Source organism: Solanum dulcamara, chromosome 7, assembly GCF_947179165.1.
Source record: "Solanum dulcamara chromosome 7, daSolDulc1.2, whole genome shotgun sequence".
Taxonomy (NCBI): domain Eukaryota; kingdom Viridiplantae; phylum Streptophyta; class Magnoliopsida; order Solanales; family Solanaceae; genus Solanum; species Solanum dulcamara.
Window position 1 is genome coordinate 59,943,231 of NC_077243.1, and position 22,809 is coordinate 59,966,039.

Here is a 22,809-nt window from a genome sequence, read left to right on the forward strand (position 1 = left end):
GATCATACCTTTAACTGGGGCAGGTGCACTTGTTGTCAACACAGCATAGTTAAAAGACCTCTTCTAAAAGAAGGACTTGTTTCCCTTACCTTGCCTCTGTTCATTCTCATGCCCAGCTGATTTGGCCTTCTTGCTCAAGCGCTATTCTCTGTCTTTCTTCTTATCATCCTTAACCTATTGAGCATACACCATCAACTTGGAAATATCCATATCAGAAATCAATAATGATGCCTTACACTCTTTTTTACAAGTTTTCCCAGACTAGAGACAAACTTCCTCATCGATAATCTCATATCTGGGATCATCTCCGGAGCATATCTTGACAGTTGGATGAACTTCAGACCATATTCCTTTGTTGTTAGGCCCTTTTGTTTCAGGTTCACAAACTCTTTAATATTGGCTTCCCTCAAATCTCTGGGAAAGAAATGATCAAGGAAAGCACCCTCAAACTCATTCCACACTGTAGGCTCAACGTCCTCACCTCTACCCTCCTCCCATTGATGGTACCACACATTTGCCACATACTTGAGTTGATAGGATACCAACTCAACTCCCTCAACCTCAGTAGCATGCATTGCTTTCAGTATCTTCCACATCTCATCGATAAAGTTCTAGGGATCCTCCTCAGCCTTAGAACCCGTGTAAACTGGCGGACTCATTCTCCAAAAATCTCTAATCATCGTGGCAGCAGACGACTCTTGAGAACTAGAACTAGAAGCTAGTGAACTCTGGGTACCAACTGAGTGAGCGTAGAAATAGCCCCTGGGAGCCTCCAAAGTAGGAGTTGGCTGAGTAGTAGGCACATAGATTTCCTCCGCATATCACGCAGGTCGACCCCTAGTCCTTACTCCAGAAGGTGGGGGCATATCAAACTTTGGTTCTTTGGTGGTGGCGATGTTCCTCTAACCAGCGGTATGTTTAGGAGGAATTGTCTTCAAACACGTAAATGCACAAATTAGGAAGGGACGCTTTAGAGTTAAACTCTTTCAAACGAACTCAGAATATGAAGAAGTGAAATAATTTTCTAATGTCCTATAGCTTCTTGATTATAAGTGTGCTGGAAGACATATCCATAAGCAAGACTCTACTAGACACAACTTCATAGACATCCTAGAACTCTTGAACTCTTTGCTCTGATACCAAGTTTATCATGCCCAAGAAGGTACCCTAGACATGGCCGACACTCGAAGAACATTACTGGTTCCCAAGCGAACTACTTGGTCCAATCACACATCCATGTATTCAGCGGAAGACTTACACAATAGAAAAGGGGACCATTAAGTGCGCTAACCAAATCAGCAAGTCAAGAAAGAATGACGTAATTAAACTAAATTAATAAGATATTTTTTATCAGTTTTCAGTTTATCGATTTTTTATTTTTAACGGTTCGGTTTTGGTTTAACCAATAAAAAAATACTTTTAAAATAAATATACGACTTCTCCAATAATTTAACGCGATACAGGCATATAATGAAACAAGCAAATCAAACTTTTTTATTGTGAATACTCACAATTCACAACCCTTACCATCGCCTAACCTTTGCCATTGTAATTGCAAACTGTAGCCACCGCTGTTCTTAGTTCTTTAGATTTTGATACTGTGAACTTAAAGTAATACTAATGCCTAAAGAGTAAATACAGTGTGAACTGTGAAGTAGTATAAAATGTGAGTTGTGTAGGGTACTCATAATATGATATAGTAATTATATTAATATATTTTGTTTGATACTTTGATATTTATATATGAGTAAAAATTAAAATAGTAATTTTTTATAGTCTTAATGTGTTATCAATTTACCCAATAACCCAATATTAAAAAATTAATACCTCGATAACCAAATAATTTTTTTTATAAAATCATTAAATAACTGTTAACCCAGTGATCCAATAGCAATAAACCAATAATATTTTCTTCAGTTTGATTTATCGATCGATTCAGTTTTTGCACGCCTCTCCTTGGGCTGCGATCGCGAGGGTCTGGTCCCTTTCCCTACGTGATCGCATGGTCGCTTCTCGTGATCACGAAGAGGGGTTGACCCGTGTTGACCACTTTTTGGTTATCACGATCGCGAGGTCCAACCTCCACGATCACGTAGGCCTTTCTCTCAGTTGGTCGCTATCGTGATCCCTCCCTCCGCGATCGTGATGAGCAATTCTCTGGTTTTTTAATTTAGACCAGAGACGGCAATTAGCCTATTTGTAGAATTTCAAACCTTTATATCTCACTCGTTTCTTAACAAAAAAATCAGTGATACAAAGCTCCAATTTTCCATAATCTTCATGGTTGCTTGGGTTATGATCAGAGGGCGTCGAAAATGCTTCGTTTGAGGTTAAATTCTCGAAATAGAAGTTGTGTTTACTCTATTTCTTAGCTTAAATGGTGATTTTATGCATGTTGGTTGTTGGGACTGATTCAAGCCCAAATTGTGCCCTTTTTTGGAACACAAGTTCGGGGTAGCGTGTGGGACCTTTTCACAAAGTCAATTCCGTAATTTATAAGCGGGTCCCTCAATCTCCCTTTTTACTCCAAAATTGGCTCTTCTCCAAATTTAGTAATTTTGGACACCATTTTCGCTCCGCTTAGCCTTATCCACCCTCTAGGGGTATTTTAGTGATAGGTTCTATAGGAACTGAACGGTCCTATTTGGTCAAATACCTAGAGACAAACTCCTATCTTCCTTTCATTATGACTGTGTTAACATTGTAATTATATTTCTGATAGAGTGACAGCGTTCTGAGGTCATATGGAAGGGAAAAGCTCTGGTTACTTGAGTTGGAGTGCGCGCAGTTGGCCTATAGGTAGGCTACGACTTTCTCCTCTTAGACTGAGTATGTTTAGGCATTTGTATACTGATTTGTATGAGTTTGGGGGTGCTTGGATGTCGATCATGCTAAATTCCTAAAATTCATATCTTAGGCATTTGTATACTGATGTTGTCTTGATAAAAATTAACCATGTTCAAACTTAACTTTTTCAAAACTCTAGAATCAATTCAAATACTCAAATTATTCCTGAATGCCTCGATCCGTGCAACCACCCAACTTAGTCATATGTCACCCTCTAGACCAAACGGTCTAAACTTGAATTCGACCTCATTAATCTAGAATGTTAACTTTAGTCAAACTTCAAAATCAAAAATCTTATTCAAACTCATTTGATCACCTCAAATAATGTGCCACGCATCCCCATAATTCATAATCACATACCAAAGCTTTGTGAAGGGTCAAAACAGAAAAAACACACAGCAAACTCAAAATGACTTCTAGGTCCCATGGTCACTATCCTCTCATATGATCGATTGATCCTTCTTAGCTTACACTTGTCTTCAAGATATGAATATTAGTACTATTCGATTAATGAATTATTGACTTTTCATTAACACACCTATGCCATAAGATTGTCATAATAAATTCAGACAACATTAAAGTATTCGTATCTCAATTACACCTCGATAAAACCATTCTTTGTATGTCAAGGCTCCTCGATTAGAGTTTTTAAAGTCATAATGCTTATTATCATGTTATTTTGCTAACCACATCAAATAAAATCGTCAGCTCGCTTCCCTGCTCCTCAACTTCTGATAACTAAGTGTTCAAGGCATAGTAATCATCATGTCTCACATTTTCTCGAAACACTACCAAATTGAAGAGTTTGGATGACAATCCCACTCAAATTGGGTCTCCTAAGTCGTAGCAGCCTTTAGACTAAGGCTACTCCATCACCATGTCACAACATCTTGCACTATACAAATCCAATAATTAGTAGTATAAAATAATCTTAATGTACATAATTAAAAATTGATTGATATTTGTACATGAGAGAAAGTGAGTTAGACCAAATAGAAAAGGTCAGGAGAGGCACGTGGATGTGGGGTTTCTAGTATCTCACGTGGCGTTGCGGGTAATGTGCCTCTCAACTCTTAGCTCCAATCAGCGGCATTTCTTCCTCAGCAAATCCCTCATAATCATCTTCTTCCATTTCCCTAGAACCTTCTCTCATCTCTATGCACAAAATTACACTATTACTGCCATTTCATTTTGCTAGAATTGATATATAATCAATCGATCAATATTTGATTACGATAGTAGTTTGAATTTGATATAAATATCTAAGAAATGTGTTCACTGCAAGTTCCAAATTACAGAGTTTTTAACCACTCTTCGTTTGATGGAAACTTCTCTTCTTCGGAGAAGTTGCAGAAATGTGTGATTTTATCCACATTTTGGGGAGTAGAGTTGTGCTTCAACGATGGACGGTTCACACCTAGTTCGGCAGTAAAACGACGCCAATATCGGCGGATTTCTGTTATGTCTTCATCTTCTGTTTCACCTTTCAAGATGAATTTGAACGAGTATATGGTTACACTTGAAAAACCTCTTGGTATTCGTTTCGCCCTTTCTGTTGATGGGAAAGTTTTCGTTCATGCTCTTAAGAAAGGGGTTAGTTAGTTTTCCCAATTAACATCCTTACATTTGAATAACTCTGATCTTACAATATAATGGCATTTAGCCCTTCACAACAAGTTCATTTAACTTTGCATTAAAATTAATAAGAAGGGTTTTGTCTGTGTCATTGTACCCACTTGGAACAGATTGACTCTTAATCCTGGATCTACCAATATTTTCATATCTTCTATTGAAATTTATCATCTCTTAGTTTGTGCAAGTGTCCTTTGCAGGGAAATGCTGAGAAATCAAGAATAATAATGGTTGGTGATACATTGAAAAAGGCGAGTGACTCTTCAGGTGGGGGGCTTATTGTGATCAAAGACTTTGGCGATACAGAGTATGAAACGTTAAAATTATACCAATTTTAACCTATACAACTAAAAGCTAAGAGTGCATTTCTGACTGAAGTAGTGGGATGTTTCAATAAGTGTACTGTATTTTACTATGGTTTCTGCAGGAAGATGATGAGAGAGAACTCAGGACCTTGTAGCCTGGTTCTTGAGAGACCATTTTTCCCATTTCCTATCCACCAGCTATATCTTATGAATGATATTGATATTCTATATAATAGAGGTCGTGTTCCCGTTGCTACATGGAACAAAAATTTACTTGCCTCCAACTTACGAACGTCTTGTGAGGGCAGTGGGAACTCCGGCTTTATAGTATTTTCTCCCAAGTTACTAACGTTAAATGGATGGAATATTCTGAGTGATGGAGATCAAATCAGGCAACAAGGAAAGCTGAATGGTACCCCCTCGTTACCATTTAGCCCAATTATCAACATATTCTCTGAGAAAGACATTGGAGATTCTGAATGGGCTCATGGGAATTTCCCACTGGAAGAATACGTAAAGGCATTGGATCGTTCAAAGGGAGAACTATATTACAATCATGATCTTGGTATGCGCTACAGCAAGGTGTGACATTCAGATTTTTCTGTGCAGAACCTTTCCTTTATTCAAATGATTAATATTCAACTGCTAGAGATAAACTGAACAGCGCCAGGAATTTTGCTCTTTTCAATTTTGCTGAACACCATTTTCATCCACCGCTGTAGTACATTTTATTTCCAAGAAGATACTTTTCCGTTGCCTGGTTCTGAAGTACATTGCTTACGTCCTTTGCTAGATTACAGAGCAAATATACGTGGGATCGTGCATACAAAAGGAATCTGATGTGGAAATGCTGTCAGATGTTGTGGTGAGGTTATGCTTTTGTGGGTTGAACATAATTTATTTTTCCTTTTCTATTTCATGAAGTATACAGTGAAGATGTGGCGGATTTTTGCCCTTCTATTTCATGAAGTGTATACAACTGATATACTGAGAATCATGTCTTGTATATCTCTGTATTTTCCAGTCCATATAGAATTTTGGTTTGCACACTATCTGATAGAACTGAGAGTATCATGACTATCTTTAATCAACCCTTAATAGCAGGACAAAGAAACAAATGAGTATATACATAACGAAAGTAAATCAATGGTTTTATATGGTGAAGTCACCCTGCAAATGGCCTGTAGTTACTTGTGGTTCAAGAATATGTATGGTTGTCCCACGTTTAAGTTGCAGCATGAAGACAGTTGCTTGATGGACGCCAAGACCATATTAAACAAATATAAGCAAATTTGATTATACAAATAGGGACAGGTGTTCTTGATTCTGAAATCAATAATAAATGACAAGCAAAAACTGTGGAAACTGGAATGCTGGTAGATGTGGCAAGACCATCTCTAGTGTTTATCTTAATATAAGTGTGGAGACACATTTGTGCCCACCTTTATCTGACCATTATTCAGTGTTTCTTTGCAGAACTAATTCTTGCTTGCTCATTTGCTTACACTAACCCAGATATCTGCATCAGGATAATTGTTTCTTGTTCATTTACTTACAACTAACCCAATGAATATCTGCATCAGGGGATCACTGCTGTGCTGAATTTTCAGAGTGGTATCGAGGCTGAAAATTGGGGAATTAATGCCAACATAATCAATGAATCTTGCCAAAGGTTTAATATCCTTATGATCAACTATCCCATAAGGTAATAAAAAGGTTTACTTTTTTAATCGAAGGTTTCGTCAATGAGCTATCAGTCTGTTTTATAGTTCCAGTACCTTAGCATGCCCCCTGAGCTCTCTATCTTTTTACTTCTTTAAGAGAAGTCTATCTTTTTGTTGTACTGGAAATGTGATGGTGATGCCTGTATAGATGCACCGTTAGTCTTCAGAAGTTCTAGCATTTGCCTGTTTCATTGACCACAATCTTCTTTGCATATTGAGATTAACAATTACGGAGCTTAATCTTATTCCATTACCTTGGGTTTGCTATGTTACCCCTCTGCATATTAATTTCTTTTGCAGGGAAGGAGATTCATTTGACATGAGAAAGAAACTTCCTTTTTGTGTTGGTCTTCTTCTACGCTTATTGAAGAAAAATCAGAGAGTCTATGTGACTTGTACAACTGGTTTTGATAGATCCCCTGCTTGTGTAGTAGCTTACCTTCATTGGATGACAGATACTTCCCTTCATGCAGCCTATAATTTTGTCACTGGGTTGCATTCATGCAAGCCTGACAGGTTCTTCTCCCAACTCTCATATTTCTTCAGTTCCATTCTTTACATTTGGGGATGCCTTGACTGGATAAGCACTTGCATGTGTATCACGTTACCAACGGCATAATCTGTGGGTTAGATGCACATTCTGATATCAAACTCTCCCATATATATAAGTATGGTATTTAAGTGGCAAAAGGTAGATGGGTGAGCTCATTATCCCCCGAGTTTCGAACCTTTCACAACACTTGCTTTGGGGAAATCATCATAAACATGAAAAGAATAAACTATACGCACAGGAAGAAAAATTAGAATTGATAAGAAGGTAAAGATACTAGTTAATTTAATAAGAGAAGATTTATGTGGTTTTTTTTTTGATAATGATAACTTAAGAGAAGATTTATGTTATACTCACCTAATGTACAACCTCTACCAAATTTTAAAAAACATATAATTTGACTTCTTTTATCAATATTTACATAAATTATATGTTATATACATAATACAATACTTTATATTTTTGGTGCCTTTAGTATTTGGGTGCTTAAGCTAAGGGCTTCAATTGCCTTATCCTAAAGCTGTCCCTGTTCAGAATTAAAAAAGAACTCTACTTCCATTTCTTTGGATTTTAAAACGGTAAAACATGGGTATTAGTACTAACACAAGCAGGTGAGTGTTGGAAGACAGCTGGTGTATAATGATGTATAAATATTATCTATTTGAAAGCTTGCTGTTATCAATTTTGCATATGTAACCATAATGTCTTATTTAGCTCACTGTCATGACCCCCATCTTATCTCTTGTTTGTTTAGCCTTTCTTATAGTCTAATCACCAAACAAGAAAATTTAGATTTTATTGCAAATAAAAAAGAATGCCATGTCCAATGAACATTCTCGATTTACCCTATCTAAAACATATTTGTTGCAGACCAGCCATTGCCTGGGCAACATGGGATCTCATAGCTATGGTGGAAAATGGTGCACATGATGGTCCTGCAACACATGCCGTAACATTTGTATGGAATGGGCATGAGGTAATCAATTTCATCATCTCCACTGCTTGTCGGTGATGTCCTCAGATGTTGGTATGATTATGAATAAGAAAATCAGCAGTGAAATTGAACCCAGATTTTATGTTGGACTCTTTTCTTGACCTCTTTCCTCAAAGGTCAAAACTGATTCTTGGAATGAATGTTGCATACTCGGTGTTACGCTGTTGTCCGCTTCCATATGTGTTTTAAATTGGGGTATTTACTTGTAAGTATCTTTTTGCATGACATTTTTATACAGGGGGAGGATGTCTACCTGGTTGGAGATTTTACAGGTAACTGGAAAGAACCAATCAAGGCAGTCCACAAAGGTGGTCCAAGATTTGAGGCTGAAGTTAGACTTTCACAGGGAAAGTAAGTCTTGCCTCTTCCTGTCAGCCATAGATGTGATAGCGATTGTCAAGCTTTTATAATGATTTCCTGCTCAAGTGTGGAGTGTTGAATTCTCTTTTCCTGCTTAAGCGTGGGGTGTTGAATTCTCTTTTTCTCATACTTTTTCCTTTATTGTTAATGATTCTTTTTGCTGTATCGCCAAATCACAACTCAAACGCATGCCTTTGGGTATCATCCTTATCTTTTTCTGCCTCATAACAGAATCTCATCAAGCCGATCACAACTAATTAGTTCGCATTTCTCTTCTTTGAGAGATCCAAACTTGTTTTGGCTGTTTTTGCAATGAAGACACCATAGAATGATTTAATCAAGATTCTGTAGAAATGAGAGAACTGGTATACTAATTCTTGAAATTCTCAAATACTATTTTTTTAGGGAAGCTGAACCTGAAGTCAATTGAAGTTTCATTGTCAAGTTACATGCAAATCGGTATCATTGTGCTTTTCTTCTTTGCTTTTTCCTGAAACAAGTGACTTTATTTTAGTTTCATTCTTCTTGTCACTAAAGTGACGCCCCACTTTAAATTTGTAGTCCTGCATGCCATAGGCTATTCTTGTCAGTTTGAATCTCCGTTACATGGTTCCATTTATCCAATATGTATTGTCTTTTTCCCCTCAACCTTTCCAAATCTTAAGTTCACCCTTCTGCTTCTTTTTCCTCCCTGAAGTTGTACCTTTGTCAATATTTATATTGTTTTCCTGTTTTTACTCTTAGGTAAATTTTGCTTCATTTGAAGTATTGTCTTTGATTATCAGGTACCTTTATAAGTACATTATTAGTGGAAACTGGAGGCATTCAACCACTTCACCAACTGAAAGAGATGAACGGGGAAATCTCAATAATGTAATTGTTGTTGGTGATGTTGCCAGTGTCAGGCCTTCCATTCAACAACAAAAGAAGGTTGGTTAAATTTTTGTATCCTTCCCTTAAAAAGGATGGAGGATGACAATCTTTAACAGTAAAACATCTAATTCCCATCTTAACTTATGCATACATTTTCTTATTAATATCCTTTCCCGATTAGCATAAAATAATGTGACATTCTGTTTTACTAATGATCTAGTATAAGTCTCTTTCTTTCCCATCATCAATTTAGTTTCTCTGAGAGTTAAAATTTTTCTTTATATGTAATGTTGAACGAGGAATGACAATTTTTTCTACCTAATATGAATTAGGACGCAAATATTATGAAGGTTATTGAGAGGCCATTGACAGAAAATGAGCGGTTCATGCTGGCAAAAGCTGCTCGATGTGTTGCGTTCTCAATCTGCCCAATAAGGCTAGCACCTAAATAGATGGACACTCTACATTTTCAGTCATCAGAGTTGCATATCCAATTATGTCTTCTGCAATAAAGACTTAAGTAAAAACGGTCGGTATATGCCCATTTTAACATGTCTGGGACAACCTTAATGAAAGCCCATCCCTCCCACTTGAAATGAAGAGGGAGCTGTATATTGTCATGCAATTTCGAGGTCAAACAGCTGCAAGATTGGGCAAATGCAGGCGATTTATAATGCTCATGTCATTGCACTTAGTCATTTTATCATTTTATGAGTATTATCCCCATACATATCGTCTACTTTGACCACTGACTGACTCCTTCAGCTAGATAATTTCCACTGTTGAAAAGCTCTGTCAACTCCATGTAAACAAACTTCTAACTTGAAAATAATTCCGCATAATAGGGATGTATATCTGTGTTTAATACATACATATTACATGGACACGTGGATGTGTAATTGCATGTTTTACTATGCTGCGGAATGAAGAATATTACTGTTCACTGATCATGCTGTCTTTTTTATTTAAGACAGTTTGAACAAATTTTAGTTTCTACTACGTGTTTACCCAAAGAAGAGAAATGGCATATGCTTGATACTAACAGTGTGATAAAGGGGGAGGGCATTTTGTCCTTCACATTTATTTCCAGTTGGATAATGGTGACGGCATCACCACAAATTCTTTCAGATTCTCCATCTCCAGGTATTCCAATAGATAAAACAACTATAGGTTAGTGTGAACCAGTATATTGTACAATTTCCAGTTAGTTCTTTCTTAGTACTTCTTGTCAACTTTTCTGGAGTACCAAATGGTGTAATGTCTATTTTAGCCATTTTAGAATGTCTGCGTGCCACTTTTCCCCCACAATGGAGAGAAACAAGTCTTGTGGACTTGAGAATCCACATGGGGTTCCTATTACTACCTTTTAAAGCTAGTAATAGTTTTATATTTCTTTATAAAAGTTTAAAATTAAATGGCAGTTCATATCTGGAATACAAGATTCCTGCAAGAAAAAGGACTGGACAGGGTTCACTTGCTCCTAGAGCAACAGCAATTAGCATAATAGCATTGCCAGAATAGAGGAAGCTGGGGCGTAGCTCAATATAAGGCAGAGCATGCGATTCCATCTTCTAGGCCTCCCAATGATTCTGGATTTATGAGTTCGGCAAAATCTAATGTTTTCGGATCGAACCTTCCTACATACATACAAACATAGATGTGTACGCACAATAAACAAGTATAAACAACTCATTTTTCATAGACCTCCAAAAATGAGATGTGAACTAAGTACCTCAGTCTAAAATAGTAAAAATAGGCACACATGCAAATAAAATATCTCCTTTATATAGATTATGTGCTATCTCCCTGGAAGTGTAGGTAGTTTGAACTCGAATGAAATGATCAGATTTGGTCAACTTATCCACAATGACCCAAATGACATCAAACCTACTAAAAAATGTGGCAATCCAACAACAAAGTCCATGATAAATCCGTTTCCACCTCCACTCGCATAAAAGCATCCTTTGAGACCATTCGGTCTCTGATTCTCATCCTTCACCTACTGAAAATTCAAGCATCGAGACACATAATCCACTATATCTCTTTTCATCTAACACCAACAATGGTGCTACTTCAAATCATGATATATCTTTGTTACACTCGTGTGACTAGATACCTCAAATTGTGAGCTTCTTTCATGATTAATTTGGTCAAATCATCCACTTTTAGTACACAAGTGTGATCCTTGATCCTCAAAACAACTTCATCATCAAGAATTGTCTCCTTAACCTTTCCATTCAACACTTTGTCCGGAATCATATACAACTTCTCATCTCAATTTTTCTAGCCTTTATCTGCTCCACCAAAAGTGTTTGAGCCTTAACACTGCCAAGAACTCGACTAAGCTTCAAAATATCAAGTCTTATGAAGCTATTGAGCAGAGATTTAACATCCATGTTCAAAGCAAATACTAGTGCTATCAACTTCGAGTCATGAGTGAGGTCAAATACTATCGCTATCAACTCCAACTCATGAGTAAGGTAGCTCTTTTCGTGAGTCTTCAACTGTCTCAAGGCTTATGCAATAATTTTGCCCTTCTACATCAACACTCAACCAAGGTCAATATACGAAGCATCATAAGAAGAAATCCTTCACCCTCCATAGGTAAAGTCCAAATCTTTTTTTCTTTTGAAATAAATTTGGGGGTAAATTAGTATTTGGAAGCTTGCCTTACAATCATATGACCATTGAAATATCATGTTAACGTTCTTTTGAGTTTTCTTTGTCAACGGAGAAACAATAAATAGGAAACCTTCCACAAAGCGTCGATAGTAGCCTGCCAAATTCAAAAAGACTTTGAATCTCAGTAGGAAAAGTAGAACTAGTTTAATCTCAAACGGCCTCAATCTTTTTGGATCCTCCATAATACCCTTTTTGGACACCACTTATTACAGGAATACCACATAACTAAGACGAAACTTACACTCTTCGTGGCTTTTTAAAAAAAAATTTATCCTCTCCTTTTTAATTTTACGGAGAAAAAATGCCCCTCAACTATTTGAATTTGTACAAAATTACCCTCCATCCACCTTTTGGCCTCAAAATACCCTTGACGCCAATCTTTTGGCTCAAAAATACCCTTGGTATTAACTCTTTGGTTCATATTTGCCCTTGTTTTTAACAGCTTCCCTAAAGTATAATTATTAAATATTTATTTATTATGTTGTCTAATTTGATTGGTCCAAATTTAAATTCTTCTCAAAATAAATAATAAAAACTACATAAGATCCATATTTTGACACAATATGCTTGAAAATAGTATTCAAAAGTTTATTAATTTCATGACATCTTCCTATTTGACCGATTTTAAATCAACTCCCAATTTAATTAACCCCCTCATAACTAGGGATCCAACTAAAATCAATACTTGTTTGATTAATATAAATTCTTCTATCAATTATCCAAATGTATTGTTCATTTTCTTTTTTATTCTTTTTTTAATTTCTTATTCTTAATTAGGATATCAGGGACTCAAACTTGAAATGAACTTATATGTTCATATTCATATCATTATCATGGTGGGGTGGGGTGGGGATGGAGATTTGAGAAAAATTTAATTTTATTCTTTTATTTTGAATATTGGGTGCACAGAAAAGAAAAATGCAATATATGTACATAACTGCATAATTAAATTATTTTCTATTGAACTAATTATTTCTATATGAATGTAGCCGCTATTTTCCTCCTTTTTTCTCCCTTGTTTTGTCATAAGTTAAAAAAAAGGTGGACAAGATCCAAAAAACAAAAGTGGCGTAGAGAGTAGAGGACTAACATTTTTTTTTTAATTTTTAATTTACTATGGAATCCAAGATTAGGCCAATCACATGAGATCATACATTAAATAATTTTAAATTATTTTAACGAAAAAAAGTCTAAAATGCCCTTAAACTATGAGATTTGGTATAATATTGCCCTTCATCCACCTTATGAGTGTGAACCATTAAAAATAAAGGTATTTTTGAGTCAAAATGTCGGTGTCACGGATATTTGGGAGCCAAAAGATGAATGGAAGATAATTTTATACCAATTTAAATAATTAAAGGGCATTTTAGGCTCTTATCTGTTAATTTTATATAGTACAGATGATTTTTATGTGAATGCAAAAAGTTCCGTTGATTTTCTGCTGGCTAAATTGTTCAAAAGAAATTCGCATAAGGTGACTCCATGTAATAATAAATGACCCAAAAGCATAATTGGCTTTTCAATACTGGTAAGGTTAAGCCATACCTTCAAGTGGTGATTGAAAAGTTTCATCTTTTTCTCTACATTTTTAAAATATCCACAACCAAAAGACAATATAAATTATAATTCATGTAAAACAAATAAGTTTGGTTAAGGCGAAAATCTAACGATGATACTACAGAAGAAATAACGGATTTCAGTAGCAGAGATTTTCCCCAGCTGCACATTTTTCTTATTTTGTTGCCCTTCTTTCTACTCGATTTAGTTCGACAAAAAATGGCAGTTATTTTACCTCTAATTTGAAGCGTTTAAAAGAAAGATGGGGTGTTAAATGGAGGAGATTCTAATAGTTGATCTACATGTAGCTATTGTTATCTGATTATTGGAAGGTATAGAAAATTTGCATTAATGATTAGTGGAGAATTCATTACCCATTTTTAATTCCATCACATGAATTTGATATGTTGGGAATAACAAATCAGTTCTGGAGTGGATTTGGGATTGTTGAGGATAAAATAGATTGTTTTTTGCAGAAATAGGTTTTAATGGAAGGGGTTGGGATTGTTTCTGCAAAGGTATGTCGGAGAAGATGGGGTGAGGGTGGAGGGGGGCAAGTGGAGAATGCGGGGGAGGGAAGGGGGAGGGAGGGCTGTTGCAAAATATTTTTTTAAAAGGTTAAATTAAAGCAAAATACCACATGTCATTGATTAATTGACTATTTTTTAAAATTAAAAAAACTCAAAATTCATTGTTTTGAAATTTGTTTGATAAATGTCATCATTTAATTGACACTTTATATGTAGTGTAACACACGCACTATATTTTTGTTGAGGATAGACAAAGTGTCAAAATAATATAATAAGACCCGTAAAGCCATTGCTTTCAGCAATCTGCATGGAGCCAATAGCTGGTGTCTAAAATGAATATAGGCTAATTGAGATGTATAAATAAAATTCGATGTCAATTTTAAGGGATCACCAATGAATTTAGCTTTTGGTTAACTAAAATTTGTGCACTATTTAAGTTGTATAAACTTTCTTTTCTTCAACAAGTTATTATTATTATTTTATTTAGGAAAAATGGTCCAAAATGTTTGATCCAAAAATATCCTTTCAGTCAACTTAATGGGTCAAAAATGCTTTTTTAAAAATAAATATACTACTTATTTTCTTTTTTAACACATTTTTTTCCTAAAAATATTTCTTTTATTAGCAAATGTTTATTCTACTTCAATTAGAAAAAAAATAAAAAATAAAAAATATTCTTTATTTTATTATAATTATTTTTTATCATTATTTGAACAAAAATTAATGATGAATTTATTATGATCTTATATATATGACATATATTATCCGTTAAAACTTAGAGTACATAAAATTATTCTATTTAATACATAAAATGAGATTACGAAGAATAAAATAATTTTCTACATTTTATTACTTAGAGTGGTTTAAAAAAAACAAGAATAGAGTTCCTTAAAAGTAATATTTTTATAAGTAACAAGTTTTTTTTTTAAAAAAATATATTTATTCGAAAAAGGGTATTTTTGACCCATTAAATTGACGGCAAGAGTATTTCTGGACCAAAATATTGATGACAAGGACATTTTTGGACCAAACTATAAACGAATAGCATTTTTATTTATTTTAAATAGTTTAAGGACATTTTTAACCCTTTTCCCTTTTATTTATATATACTGGAACCATTTTCACAAGTGTTGGTGTAACATGTCACTTATCTTATTTATTACGTATTTATTATTGTGTTACCAACGTAAATTCTAGAAAAAAATTATTCCCTCTGTTTTTATTTACTTGTCAAATATTTTCTACTTTAATTTTTCTTTTTACTTATCAATTTTGATGAATAAAGAAAGAGCAACTTTTTTCTTTCTATTATACCCTCAATTTATTAACATTGAGTTAATGTTTTTAAAAATTATAGTGAGTAAATATGTTTCTATCAATTAATAGGGGTAAAATGGTAAAGTCACTATTAGGGGTGGGCATGGTACGGTACGGTATGGTATTTGAAACTTCAGTAGGGTAATTTCGGTATTCAATTTTTAAAACTGTTATACCATTACCATACCAATTTAATTCGGTATGGTTCGATATCTTAAAGTTCGATTTTGATATTTTGCAGTACGGTAAATCGGTAATCATATTTTGTTCTACTTTGACTAATATATATTCGTATAATAGAGTATTAAGACTTTGACAATTCAAAAAAAGATCTCAATTATATGATACTAACACATTACATATGTAGAAATACATATATTCAAAATACCGTACAAACAACTCATTTTCTTAATCAATCACATTTAATATACATTTCACCAAAATAAAGTAGTCAAAGTTTCAACTTTAAACATATAGTTTATACTAATATGAGATTGCATATTTGTTAGTATTTTAATAATATATTTATGTTATTTATATAACTACATACTTGGTATGGTATTCGATATTTCGATATATTAATTTTAAATACTAAATACCATATTGAATACCAAAAAAAATTAAAAAATATACCATATACCATACCAAATACTATAATATCAAAATCATGGTATCAAAAATTTCGGTATAGTATGGTAATTCGATATATATCATATCATGTCCATCCCTACTCACTATATCTTAATAAATGTGTTAAATCAAAATTTGCTAAGTAAAAAAGGACAGAGGGAGTAATATCTTAATTAATTAATTATTAAAATTTTTATTTTATTGATAATTGTTATTCTCATTTTATTTGTAATTGACATATTCCATAATACTGAAAATGGTCAAATATACCGTTGTACTATTGAAAATAGATTAAATATACCCCTCATTATACTTTCGGGTTAATTTTTGGTTCAAATATACCCCTCTCATTATACTTTGGTAATTCACCCTTAATTTTAACGGAAGAACATTTGAAAAACTCAAAATTAAATAACTCATTCCCAATTTTAAATATCTGATTTTTTAGGAATAAATAAAATTTCCAATTACTAATTCGAGTTTTTTATCTTAGAAATGATAATACAGAATGCGTTGCATAATTTTAAGTACTAATACATAAAATTTCTAATTATTAATTTGAGTCTTTTTTTCTTACAAAATGACAAGACAGAAAATGCTAAAAAATTTTAAAAAATTTACTACATCTCTTATTAATGTAGCTATATTAATAAGATATAAAATATAGATGCAGAGTTCCTTTAGCCAAGAAATACACTATTAGCGTGTCAAAATTTATCAAATGTTATTCAAAATATTGATTAAACAACATACGTAAATTATAATATAATCATCCTAATAATCAAATAGTCATGATAATCGAAAATGTAGACTCCTGTTAAAATTAATTTTTTTTTACTGAAATGACACATCTCATCTTTTTTATCTTTAAAATATAAATAACTTTTGAGAAAAAATAAATAAATGAAGATTTAGGGTTATATTTAAAATTAAGAATGAATTATTTAATTTTGAGTTTTTCAAGTATTTTTCTATTAAAATTAAAGATAAATTTATACCAAAATATAATAAAAAAAAATATTTAAATAAAAAATATAATAAATGATATATTTAAATTATTTCTAATAATACAGAAGGAGTATATTTGACCATTTTTGGTTAACATTATATTATATATGGAAGAAAAAAGAGTTGTAAAAAGAAAAGAAGACTAGTTTTGGTGCTTGTAACAGTGAGAGTTGTGTACTCTCTCCACAGACATGGCCGTTGCCCCAACTTCCAACTAGTGCCATATTTCTCTATCCCAGGAAACTCCATATGAAAGGTGAAGTAAGGGAAGGATAAGAAATTGTGTGTCTGAATCGAGTGATGGAGGGAAGTGGGGAAGTGGGTTTTGTGAGAGCAGATCGTATAGATCTGAAGAGTTTAGACGAGCAGTTACAGAGGCATCTGAGCCGAGCATGGACTATGGAGAAGCAAAAGACCAACAAAGGAGAAGCAGACAAGGATAGAGAGATCCCCATTAAACATGCTTGGGAAATTGACCCATCTAAGCTAATCATCAAAACTGTCATTGCTCGTGGCACCTTTGGTACCGTTCATCGTGGTATCTATGATGGCCAAGATGTAGCTGGTAATTTTCTTTGCTTGCTTGGGATTCATTTTAAAATACTACTGGATAATTTTGAATCATTGTCAAAATTGGAAACCTAAATCTGGATCTTTCCCCCCAAAGTATTTTGCTATGCTGTCAATGTGAGCCAATTCGAGACAAAACTTTCAAACTGGCAATTTGTCAAGTCATGCCTTAGTATCCACAATCCATTTTCATGTTATACTTTGAAGTGCAGAACTAAGAAGAAGCATCATAATTTCTTGTTTAGCTACTCAACAGCTTTTCTCTTGCCTTAACCTCAGTGAAGCTTCTTGATTGGGGAGAAGAAGGCCAGAGATCTCAGGCTGAGGTTTCTTCAGTCAGAACAGCTTTTTCACAAGAAGTTTCCGTATGGCACAGACTTGATCATCTTAATGTCACAAAAGTAAGATACTTATTTCACCAATACAACGTAACTTTACTCTCTTTGCCATTCTTCTTCTTCTTCTTCTTCTTCTTCTTGGTGGTAATATATACTACATTGAAAATCACCTTTTGTCATCCTGCCGCTACAAAATAGAATAGAAAATGGATGCAAATTTCTGTAAATGATGGCATTATATATGCTGAAATTGCTTTTTAAGTTCTGCCTATTACCAAACAACAACCTACCCAGTGGAGAGGAGGTGATGTATGCAGAGAATGTACACAAAACTCAGGTAGAGAGGTTGTTTCCGAAAGACTTTCGACTCAAGTACAACAAATCCTGGTATAAAGAAGGAGACAATGAAGAGAATATACCCAATAACAAGGAACAGTGCAAAAGTAGCCAAAACAATAATAAAATCATGTGATAATCGAAATACCATAAACAACATACTAGGATAGATTATTAAGAATAATAATAAATGATGATAAAAATAAACAACAACAACTACACTAATACCACTATTACCATTGCAAACACCAACCACCCTAAGCAAAACAATACTACACTAACTAGTAACTTTCTACCCTAATATGTGTCCTCCACATCCTACTAACTAGGGTCATGTTCTTGGTAATGAAGCTGCGTCATATATTGTCTTATCACTTCTCTACAATACTTTTTCGGCCTACCTCTGCCTCTCCTCGTCCCCTCCACAACCTATCTTTCGCACCTCCTCACTGGTGCGCCTATGCATCTCCTCTTCACATGTCCAAATCATCTCAGTCTCGCTTTCCTCATCTTATCCAACACAGAAGCCACTCCCACCTTATTCCGGATATCCTCATTTCTAATCTTATCGCTCCTAGTATGACCATACATCCACCTCAATATCCTCATCTCCGCAACATGTATCTTCTGGACATGATATTTTTTGTATGGCCAACACTTAGTCCCATACAATAATGTTTATCTAACCACCACTCTATAGAACTTACGTTTGAGTTTCGGCGGTACCTTTTTATCGCACAAGACTCCAGAGAAAATAAAATATAACAAATTAAAAAAGCTTTGGGTTCAGTAGTAATCCAAATTACTCTTTGATTTCATTGCTACATATCTAATTGAAATATGAAGGATGTCTATTGATTCTTGACTTGGTCACAACATTATGGAGTTGAAGTATAAATTAATTTCCATAGCAAATCAAAGGATAAGTTCAAGCTGAAGGCTTGGAGTATTTCCGGTCACATTGACATGCTGCTAGTGGTGACCCATGAATATTACGATTTTTCTCATAAGAATTTGCATAAGTTCCATTTTATCAGCAGTTTTGTTTCTGTAGTTCTGTTTCCATATTTTGAGAAAGACCGGATGTCCCTGAAAAACCTTCATTTTGTCCAAATATGCTGTCAGTGCGATCTTTTTTTTTATTCTAAATAATTTTGTATCATGCTCTACTCAGCTGTTTAGTCGACATAGATGTGTAGAAGTGACATGGGATCTTTAATTTGATGCTTTGAAAATCTTTATCTGGAGCTCTAAGTGTCGGCTTGCAAGAATATAAAAAATCTGGGATGATTAGACATTTCTAATGGCTATAATACTTTTGCAGTTTATAGGAGCTGCAATGGGCACACCGGATCTTAGCATACAGACTGAGAATGGTTTCATTGGCATTCCACGGAATCTTTGTTGTGTGGTGGTTGAATACCTTCCTGGGGGTACTCTCAAATCATTTCTCATCAAGAACCATAGGAGGAAGTTGGTCTTCAAAGTTGTGGTCCAACTGGCGCTGGATCTAGCACGGGGGTGAAATTTCATAATGCTTACTCTTTTTTTCATATTTATTAACAGCATGTGTTTGACACTTAACATGTTAAAATCCATTCTTAGGTTAAGTTATCTTCACTCTGAGAAGATCGTCCATAGGGATGTCAAAACAGAGAACATGCTTCTTGACAGGAATCGTACTCTAAAAATAGCTGATTTTGGTGTTGCTCGTGTTGAAGCTTCAAATCCTAATGATATGACTGGTGAGACTGGAACCCTAGGTTACATGGCACCTGAGGTATGTGCTTGACTTATGAAACTCACATGCATCATACTTAAATATATGTTGTCTCCTCTCATTAACTGTCCTACTTACTTATCTCTATCGTGGTCTACAGGTTCTTAATGGCAACCCCTATAATCGGAAGTGTGATGTATATAGCTTTGGCATATGCCTCTGGGAGATATATTGCTGTGACATGCCATATCCAGATCTGAGCTTCTCAGAAGTGACAACAGCTGTTGTCCGACAGGTAGAAATATATATTCTAAAATAAAGTGAATACACATCTTTGTTCGTTGAAGAGCAAAAAATACTTGAAAGTCACAACTCTGCTATGAATTTGCAGAATTTGAGGCCAGAGATACCTCGTTGTTGCCCCAGTTCTTTGGCAAATGTAATGAGGCGGTGTTGGGATGCTAGCCCTGACAAACGGCCAGAAATGGACGAAGTGGTAACCTTGTTGGAAACAATTGACACATCAAAGGGCGGTGGGATGATCCTTGATCAACGGAAGGGATGCTTATTCTTCAGAAAAAAACGAGGTCCTTGAGAAGAGAATCTCCATCTAGAAATGGCTCGCGGATTAGATCTGAGGCTCTAGATTTATTGAGGAGAAAAAAATGAAAAAACAAGGAGCATAGTTTTATCAGAAGATTTAAGATCTCAGTTTTTGGGAATTGGAACTTAAAGTTGGTTAGGTTAAAGTAGCTCAGATATATACATGCATTCATTCATCAGGTCATGCATGTACAGCTCTGTACCTTTTCATCTTTGAAATCAATTGTCTTTTAAACACAATTGACCGGCTGGTCTTGGTCTGAGCAAGCTCCAACCTACGCATGGTTGCAAGTGTAGCAGTGGTGGATCCAAGATTTAGACTTGAAGATTTCAATGTTTGATGTTTTAGCACTAAACACATTGTACTTTTAATTTGGGTTTGGAATTTAATATTTGTTGAATTTTAGTGGTTCTTTTTACGTGCAAAGTACTAGATTCAGTTGAATCCGTTGTTCAAAAGTTCCATCTTCCTCTAAGGTCTAGTAATTGAAAAGCAGGAGTTAGCTTTACTTTGTAGCACGATATACTTTTGCAGATTGGAGAAACTCTTGATTTATAGAGGATGATTGTTTATTTCCTTCAATGTCTTACTGTGCTGTAACAACCGCCTCAAGTGATTATATTGAGGGGATTGTTAGTTGGCATTGTAAATGGGATTATACTGGAGGATGCACTCTGTACAACTCATGTATTTATGATACAACTTCCACATCTTCCTTTTAAAAAATTAGGAGATTAAATCTTCACTTTCAGGTTGAAGCATAATTTTTATTTTAAGTTAAAAGCTTGGATGGTCACTCAACTTTGCCAAAATAGTTTCCATGGTCATTATTCCCAGAAATATAATTTATGTTACCTATTAAATGACATGGAAGTTGTAAGCTTTTAGAAAAAATATATTTTAAAATGAATATTTAACTATTGAGTTCTCAGACAATTTTATTTTATTTTCTTTTTCTTATTATTCCTCATAAGTCAAATTTAATAAGTCTGAATATTTTTAGATATATTACGAGATATACTCATATAGTCAAATTTGTGTTTTCTATAACTGATTTTAGCAGTTTTGTAATTATTATTATTATTTTCTCATGATTCTTGATGAATTGCTTGAGAGGAGGGTCAAGGGGAAAGAGAGTGTGTCGACAGAATTCTCCTTTATTTTGTATATTCTGCATGTTTAGCTTAGGAGATGGGTAGAGTATTAGAATCAAAGTGAGAAAGAAAAATACAAGTATAGTTGATTGTTACATTGTTGGCTAACCTATTGAAGTTGCTGACAAATTAAAGATAAGAGAAATAGAAAGAAAAAAATATAAGTATAGTTGTTACATTGGCCTCAGAGATCGGATCATCTTGTTGGCTAATTTTCACCTATTGAAGTTAGAGATAAATTTTTCATATGTTTTGACTCTGTCTATTGAGTTTTTTTCTCCATCAAGCAAAATGTCCATTCCCTGCAAAATGATTACTCAACAGTACAATTAGAACTACTTGTAATGGTATAAGAGGAAGTTAAAAGAGAATCTGTTTTACTGTTATGAAATTATTGGTGACAAAATATTAGAAACTTTCTACAAGTGTTGTCGAATTCTCCTCGAAGGAATATTTACCCCATAAAACATTGGTGCACTCTATAGCAGCAGTCAACAACACTGTAAAGTATTCTTTTTTAAAAAATAAAATTATGTAATAAAAGTTCAGTTAAAAAATAAAAATAAAATATAAAATCTAAGTTTTAAAAAATATAGAACCGAAACAGGTTTAGTTCAGTCTGATTTGATTTTTCGGTATTTATGCCCAGGACTATATAGGAGGATGATTGGGATCAGTTATAACCAATTTTTCAGTCTCGAGTGGAATTTTAGTTCTCAACTTTGATGTCATTGAAGCAGAAACAAGGTTTGAGAACAATACGGAGGTTAAATGCTAAAGGTTTGTATGAAAATTTGGCCAACTTAAGTTGGTCAGAGTACTGCAATACAATCTGAACCAACAACAACATTCAGAAGAAAAATATAGCTGCATTAAATCTTACAGAAATGAGTTATCATATGTAATGTACCACACAAATCACATTTCTAACGTTTTTCATGTTGTATTTTTACGTTGGGGAGGAATCTTAGAAATAGTAATACTTTGAATCTTGGTTACCAATTATAACAACAATTTGGACTGGTTACCAAACATAGCAATAGTTTACTTTTGATAAACTAATACAAAACAAATTGAT

At 34.2% G+C, this 22,809-nt stretch overlaps 2 protein-coding genes across 4 annotated transcripts; both read left to right on the forward strand.

Moving 5' to 3' along the window:
• The first annotated feature begins 3,817 nt into the window (after positions 1-3,817).
• On the forward strand, positions 3,818-10,232 carry LOC129895013 (phosphoglucan phosphatase LSF1, chloroplastic). 3 transcript variants are annotated; one of them, XM_055970637.1, is made up of 10 exons: positions 3,818-3,901; positions 4,680-4,795; positions 4,907-5,366; positions 5,578-5,649; positions 6,368-6,489; positions 6,809-7,024; positions 7,929-8,034; positions 8,291-8,403; positions 9,198-9,342; positions 9,618-10,232. In XM_055970637.1, exons 2-10 carry the CDS (start codon positions 4,707-4,709, stop codon positions 9,735-9,737), a joined length of 1,443 nt encoding a protein of 480 aa, XP_055826612.1. In that variant the 5' UTR covers positions 3,818-3,901; positions 4,680-4,706; the 3' UTR covers positions 9,738-10,232. The 3 variants fall into 3 exon arrangements, with proteins under 3 accessions (XP_055826612.1, XP_055826610.1, XP_055826611.1); XM_055970635.1 differs by lacking the exon at positions 3,818-3,901 and adding an exon at positions 3,940-4,440; XM_055970636.1 differs by lacking the exon at positions 3,818-3,901 and adding an exon at positions 3,941-4,440 and having other exon boundaries at positions 4,680-4,786.
• A 6,898-nt stretch (positions 10,233-17,130) lies between these two features.
• On the forward strand, positions 17,131-21,159 carry LOC129895583 (serine/threonine-protein kinase STY13-like). Its single transcript, XM_055971307.1, has 6 exons — positions 17,131-17,574; positions 17,859-17,980; positions 19,578-19,774; positions 19,859-20,033; positions 20,134-20,268; positions 20,365-21,159. Exons 1-6 carry the CDS (start codon positions 17,310-17,312, stop codon positions 20,566-20,568), a joined length of 1,098 nt encoding a protein of 365 aa, XP_055827282.1. The 5' UTR covers positions 17,131-17,309; the 3' UTR covers positions 20,569-21,159.
• Positions 21,160-22,809: the final 1,650 nt, after the last annotated feature.

What these genes read in the sequence shown, in the direction of transcription:
- LOC129895013 (XM_055970635.1), top strand. Translation starts at nt 4,117, where the DNA reads ATGTGTTCACTGCAAGTTCCAAATTACAGAGTTTTTAACCACTCTTCG. An exon ending in GGCGATACAGAGTATGAAAC is followed by an intron (nt 4,796 to 4,906) that starts GTTAAAATTATA and finishes TGGTTTCTGCAG; the next exon opens with GAAGATGATGAGAGAGAACT. An exon ending in GTTAGACTTTCACAGGGAAA is followed by an intron (nt 8,404 to 9,197) that starts GTAAGTCTTGCC and finishes TTTGATTATCAG; the next exon opens with GTACCTTTATAAGTACATTA.
- LOC129895583 (XM_055971307.1), top strand. Translation starts at nt 17,310, where the DNA reads ATGGAGGGAAGTGGGGAAGTGGGTTTTGTGAGAGCAGATCGTATAGAT. An exon ending in TGATGGCCAAGATGTAGCTG is followed by an intron (nt 17,575 to 17,858) that starts GTAATTTTCTTT and finishes CCTTAACCTCAG; the next exon opens with TGAAGCTTCTTGATTGGGGA. An exon ending in TAGGTTACATGGCACCTGAG is followed by an intron (nt 20,034 to 20,133) that starts GTATGTGCTTGA and finishes CGTGGTCTACAG; the next exon opens with GTTCTTAATGGCAACCCCTA.